This window comes from Mesitornis unicolor, unplaced genomic scaffold (assembly GCF_000695765.1).
Source record: "Mesitornis unicolor isolate BGI_N332 unplaced genomic scaffold, ASM69576v1 scaffold1531, whole genome shotgun sequence".
Classification (NCBI taxonomy): Eukaryota; Metazoa; Chordata; class Aves; order Mesitornithiformes; family Mesitornithidae; genus Mesitornis; species Mesitornis unicolor.
Genome location: NW_010161493.1, coordinates 48,632 through 55,434, shown reverse-complemented (window position 1 = coordinate 55,434; position 6,803 = coordinate 48,632). Strand labels below are relative to the sequence as shown.

Here is a 6,803-nt window from a genome sequence, read left to right as displayed (position 1 = left end):
ATGCAGGGTCTTTTTGGTGTGAAAACACTGCTCTGCAGTGGGCAAAGGGTCCCTCTCTCACAGCTGGTTAACAGCTATTGGTAATTAAAAGACACTGGAGTGTTTTAGGTCCTGAAGCTGACTCCACTCACACGTTCTAAATGCCCCTGGCAATGCCTAGGGGGTTGCTGTCTCACCAACGCAGAGATGCTTCATCTCCACAGCACTTTACAACGGCCAATTTCAAAGCCTGACCCAAATCTGAAGGCTTTTTCTGACAGCATCCCATGCTGTTTCCTCTTAACCAACAGGTCTAAATCGTATTTATCCACATTACCCACTTGTTGAGTTATGGAAACCCATTTACTGTTCATCTGAGCCTCCATATCTTGCTTTGCTGGGCTGGGTCCTCCCACCACGGCTGGGACTGGGCACATCCCTCCGGAGCCGACAGCCAAGCCGGGCTCGGCACAGGGCGGTTGGATGCAGGCAATGTTGAAATGAGTAAAACCGTGCGAGTAAGCGCAGAGAAGCGCTCTGCCGCGTACTCCTGCAAAGCAGCCCCGGGCTGGGGTTTTGCAGCACCGACAGACAGCTCCCCGGGGCGTTTCGGGATGGAGCCACCCAGGGACGGGCAGTCCTGTGCGGTCAGGGCGAGCGGGAGCCTCGGCAGTGAAGCTGAGGACAGCCCGGGTCCCAGGTCCTGCAGCACCGGTGAAGACAAGGTCATACAAGGAATACACAGTACTTACAGATACAAGGTCTACATGCTTTAATCATGAAAGCGAAACAAAGAAACCCTGCGCAATTTAACGCACTGCACCCAGATCTGCGTAACGGATCAGGGAGCCGTCGTTGCCAACGCGGGGCGCCCGTCCGGGCAGTGCGGCCGCACGCACCCCCAGGCGCCGGCGCCCGCTCTCCTGCCGGGAGGGAGCCTCCCAGAGCAGAGCAGGGCAGAGCAGCCTCCTGTTTTTGGGCAGCAACCCCCAAACGATGCCTCGTTTGAACCAAGCAAAGGGTGAGGGGGAATGGCGGTGAAGGGGGGAAAGCTGCTGTTTAGAGAGGGCGGTCAAACTGAGCATTGATTCCTGAGATAGCATCTCGGCACCTACCAATAGCCTCAATTTACTGTCTTCCTGAAACAAAAAAAGTTACGTCAGCTTTTACGCTACATAGAGAATCGGCCGAAAGCAAACTTGCGCTGAGGTGCTGCAAGAGATATTAGTCAAGAAACAGTGCGAACTGGACAGTGCATCTCGCTTCCCCGGCTGGGGACAGAGACCGACAGGTTACGGAAAATAAAGTTCTCAAGCGGTTGTAAGTGCCAACAAATATCCAAGTCACACAAGATGTTGCTGCGGCTGGAATGACAAAGTTATGATTAGCAAATGGGTTGGATGGTTGCAGTAGGAGACACAGACCGGTTACGGTTTTAGCGTGACTTTTTGGCAGTCCGTTCCGCTCCGTCGTCTTTGGGAAGGAGGAGAGCGCGCGGTGCTCCCGAGAGGAACAACCTCACGTTAACGCGAAGCCGAGGACGCCCCCGCCATGGGCGCACCCCACCGTGGTGTGTGGCAAAGGAGAGAAACCCGTCACTGCTGCCTTGGTGTAGGGTCAATGAGCACAGGGCAAACCGCAGCGAGCCCAGCGCGCCTGCGCCCGCAGCACGGCCCGGCCCAGCCCTGCAGCTGCTGGCACCACCCCCGATTTCCAGATTACCTAACCCTGAGTGTCCTTTCCTGAGCGCCACTGATTTCTGCTGCAGCCCAGAGATGAGGCTTCTGCCCCAGCTCCTGGCAGAAAACCAACACCTTCTCCTCAAACAGGGGCTGAGCAGAGGCCTCGGAGTGTTCCTGCCCTACCTAAGGGTGAGTGAAGTCAAAGAAAGGCTCTGCCAGCCCCAAAAAGCACCGCGCTGGCCTCAAGCAGCAGTCACGCACCGGCACAACGCTGATGGTCTAAAATGATCCACAGGGGCTGAAAAAAGGGGTGTTCAGAAGATGTGGCACGGCAGAGAGCACACCAAGAGGCTCAGCGTAGAGCTTTCATCGTGAGGCCAAGATAGAGGCTTCCCTTCCTGATTTAAGTGACAAAACGTGCTCAAAAAACCCCGGGGCCGTGGTCTCTCAGACTGCGTAAATTCAGCGGAGGTAACTGGTAACTTGCAAAGGGTGTCCAAGAAAGGGGCCGCTGGCCTCTGCAAAGCCGCACGTTTCACTGCACGGTGGTCTCCTTTCGCGCTGGTTGTGAGCTCGGGGCTCAGCGCGGGCAGCGACAGCCGCCCCGCGGTACCGGCGGTGCGCTGCCAGCTCTGACAACACCCGCGTTCTGGGCGCTCCCCACCTCACTGGCGGGTGCACACACAGACACGCGCGTGTTTACTAAACCCCTGCAGGGAGGTATCTGCGCAGCGCGCAGCCGAGGTACGCGCCCTGTCGCTACGCCTCCTCGTCTTCTCAGATGGATTCTCGCCAGCCTCGAGCTGCGTGCCGAGTGCGACAGCCTGGGCCCTGCAAACTCGCCCACTCGCCCGCAGCCTCCAACAGAACGAGCGCACCGGAGGAATATTAAAACCCCGGCAGCAGAATTAAATCCACCGGCTTGAATGGTCGGGCTGTGGAGCTGCAGCCCTATCGAGACACATAATGCACCGGGGCTTAACAACACAGCTATTGTAAAGAGAATTACAACAGCTCGCTGTCAAAAACAGGCAGAATACACTTTAGAAAACACGGAAATCAAAGCGGTGCTGGTGAGTACAGATATCCATTCAACAGAGAGCTGATCCCCGAAAAACAGCTCCAGGTCCACCCAAAGCCTCCGCGCACGGGCGCGTTGCAGCGCGCCCCAGAGACGGTTTGATTTGCGGACCAGATGTTTCACAAATATCATCACAATCTGCACGGCAGTTGTGTGCGACCAGAACAAGAATATTCTGAAACTAGTGCTGTGGCTGCGGCTACGTCTTTTCACGCTTTCCCATGCAGATCTGCGAGGATTTTGGTTGTATTCAAATCCCAGGGTTGTATTCAACTCCCAGCCTCGTAATCCCGGACCTCAACGTGCGCCTTTCCTGCCCCGCAGTGATGGTTCCTGCATCGGTAGCGGCTGTGACAGCACCGTCCCTGCCAAGGGGACGTGGTGCTAAGAGACTGACTTTGATTTTACCGTGTTTTCCGTGCCAGACCTGTCAGCTACTCTGTCTCTTCCTTTATTCCCTTTAATGCGGTCACATCCTGGATGAAAATGTCACAAGAGCGCGGTATCACCTTTAAATTAACTTGACATTTTATCAGGGATGCGCAGCAGCTTTGACGGAAAGCAAAAGTTAAATAATAAATAATTTGGGGGAACAAATCGCCGGCCGAGTCCCTGCACGGTGACAGCGAGGACCTGGACACGGCACAAGCTCTGGCTCCCGTCTCGCTGCTCGCTCCTCCCGCCCACCGCCTTTGGGGCGGCTGCTGGAATAACCCCCCTAAACTTCTGCCGAGGGCAAAGCCACCGCTTTCCTCGTCTGAAGGACGTTTTCTGGCACGTGAACTCATGCTCTGCAAACCTGCTGTGCTGCTTCCTCCCAAGGACTTCAGCTTTCCGTGCACTCCAATTTCCTCGCTAGCTGGGCTGACACAGAAATGGGTATTTTTCATCCCTTTCACTCAAAGGGATCCGTGGGTTTTAAAAAGCGGTGTAAACTGGCATGAAGGGCACGTGAAACAGCGCTGCAGCAAGACGGACAGCGGGGGCTTCGCAGAGTCACAGCATCCAACGCAAGGCTTGGGATTCTGGTAACGTGCGCGCGCGTCGCACCCGCAGATCTCTGCCGAAGCGGTTGCCAAGACACCTGCGCCTTCCATCTGCAGGGCGAGCGTGACAAGCGCAGATCTGCACCTACAAACGCTGCCGCGGGTCCCGGCGTGCGGAGGTGTACGTGCTAAGCAAGACCAGAAGGCAGCGAAGCCCCAGGACCAGGGCTGGGCGTTACAGAGCACCTCCATCTCCCAGGGCACAGCAGCCGTCCCAAAGCAGCGTCTCCAGGAACAACCCGAGGGGTAATTCAAATGACGCGGCGCGCTCCGCTGTATCGCGTTGTACATCTTAATGAACAAAGCCACAAGGACAATTTGAGCTGATAAAAAAGGGCTCGCCGGCGATAACGGCTGGAGCGCCACGGGCTGGTTGGAATATCAATGCTGTCAGAGGATACTGGGAAAAGATCAGAGTGTCACGCAGGACAGCTCTGTCCTGCAAAGCAGCAGTGACGGAGGAAGAGCTTTAAAGGTCGCGTTGGCTGGGAAACTTCTCCGCTGCTCAGCTTGTCCTGCTCCTGGAGAAATGCAGCAGGTTGGCTTTGTGAAGATCTTCCCCAAACCTCCCTGCCACAAAACCATGAGGTATGGGCTCAGCGAGCCTTTGGGGCCAAGCCCCCAGCAGCAGATGCAGGATTAGGACACCTCAAGCAAGAGGGGCCGACAAAAGGACCTTTTGCTCTGGCACGGGCTTTGGGGAGGGACAGGGACCATGCTCCAGCGCACGCCTGCACATCCTGGCTGTGATCCTGGCCACCAACCGCCCCGTCTGCCACCCTGGAGGAGCACTGCAGCCTTTGGTGACGATGGGAATTAAGGTACTGATTGTCTCTCGAGGCTTTAAACAGGGTTTCAGCACTGCTATGCCATGTAATTCTAGAGATTATGTTAATTTGACCTCATTTTATCCCAGCTCCCAAGTCTCTTAACTGCAGAAGAGCAGAAGTTCCTGCAGCCCGACGCTGCCTGGCGCTGGCTGGAGAGCAGAGGCGTGCGCGGCTCCGCAGCAGCGGGAGGCCGAGCCCGAGCTGTTCTGTGCAGAAAACCAGGCTGAACTCCCGGGCAGACACACGTCAAGACGACGGTGGGTGTCGGAGGAGAATACAAACGTGTCTCTTATCAGCACCAACTCATCTTCCGCCCACGCATCCTGAGCGGTACCTGCTGGAGTCAGCAAACAACGGCGCTTTTCCATTACAGTTCTGGCCTCTTCGCAGTTCAAAGCTGATACCGAAGGGCATCAAGGAGGCAATGGAGATCACCCAACAGGATGGCAGCAAGCTTTCAGTTTTGGATCCTCCATCAGTGCAAAGGTGTGAGAAAAACACAGGTGAGCAGCGTGCTCCTGATCCCAAGGTGCTTCTGTGCGGCCGATGAACCAGCACCCCACAGTCCCGCTGGTAGAGGAGATGAAGAGCGGCCGCTCCACGCAGCTCTGAGCGCGCCCCATCGTCTGTCAGCACAGCCCTGCCTCCCCAGGGGCAGCGCCCATCCTCAGCACCCACACCGACACAACGGGCCCGACCAAGCGTCAGACTTCCCTTCGGCCACCAAAAACTCACTGAAAGCATTAACACGTCACCGTAAACCCAAAGCAAACTCTGCGTGTGTCCATTTACACCGAGACATGCAGGATCGTGTGCGACAACGCTCGAAACCTATTCTGAAATGAAAACTGGTTAAGGCAGGAGATGAAAAACAGGACTGAAACAAAGAGAACAAGCTGCAAAACGGGCAAGCGTTGACGGCTGCGTCTCAAGCTGCTGCTAGCGACAACCACCTGCAAAGAGGAGGACAGAGAATGGCGAGGTCTGCACAGGACGATGGTGGTGGCAGCGCGTCAAGGCACGGGGGCAGCAAGGCTTCAGCTGCGTCCGTGCCAGCGGGGGGCGAAAACCTCGGGAGGAGAGAGAGCCGCAAAGCCCTGAGCGGGGCCGTTAGAGTCAGCCGAGCAGCGCCGGAAAGCAAAGACAACGTGAAGGCATCGCACGGGGAGGTTCACAGCAACGTCAGGGCATTACCTACTCAGTGGCCATCCCCACCTGCGTCTGTCACCGCTACCTCGAAAACGACAAACCGAAACCAAACACAAAGGGCAAGCAAAAGCAGCGGTGGAAACAGGAAAGACCAGAGAAATGGCGATGCGGATGGTGACAAAGAACCCCAAAAGGCTCCCGGGGAGCGCCGGCTCGAGCGAGGAAGCGTGAGGGATGCGGGGAGCAGAGGCGTCTCGCCATGGGCTGGCCGGGTTTAGTCAGCTCTTCTCATGGGGATGGGGAAAAACCCCAATAGCCAGCTCCTCAAAAAGGGCCCTGCAGAGGGGTTGGAGCCGCTGCACAAGAACTGCTGGAGCGCACCTTTCCGGGAGGCAGAGGGGTTCTCACAGACACACCAGACACCCAGGCACGGGAAAAAGCTCTCGAGTCACCGGAGGGGAACTGAACCTGACCAAACGTGCTGCTTCCCAGAGCAGAGTGCCCAGCAAAGGCTGCTGGCGGGGCAGGGGCTGCACAACTGCTCAGGGAGCTCCCCAGGCCGCTCTGGAAGCGCCCACATCAGCCACCAGTAACCGAATTCACAGCTTTCTCTGCCACGGCAATGCCCTGTCCGCTCGTCCGCCCGGGCCTCGCACGCTACGCTGGCTGGGTTTGATTAAAAAAGGGAAAAAAAAGGTAATTTGAGCGGTCTGTTTTTCCCCAGGCTTCATGCTCTGCTTACATACATAACAGACAATCAACATTCAGGACATTTCCAATGGTTATGAAGGTACCGTACCTGTGATGGTGGTAGGGATGGTGGTGGTAGTGGTGGTGGTTGTTGTGGGAGGAGGGATAGTTGTGGGGGGATCTGGATAAAATATAAAAAGGAAAATAACAAAAACAGCAAATTAAGAAAAAGCAAGCAGAACACAACAGCGGTCAATCGTGATCAGAGGAACACAGGACGCTAAGAAGCGGCGCTAGCGGCTGTCGGGCGCCTGCCCCCCTCGGACCGGGGCCTGAGGACGGGGCC

The 6,803-nt window shown here is 56.4% G+C and overlaps 1 protein-coding gene across 1 annotated transcript in view; it reads right to left on the bottom strand.

Moving 5' to 3' along the window:
• Window positions 1-6,803, bottom strand: part of LOC104547399 (cell adhesion molecule 1-like) — a 38,789-nt gene that overhangs the window by 13,021 nt on the left and 18,965 nt on the right. The window contains 1 exon segment of the mRNA XM_010193061.1: window positions 6,567-6,638. Within this exon segment, the coding sequence (XP_010191363.1) occupies window positions 6,567-6,638 (72 nt within the window).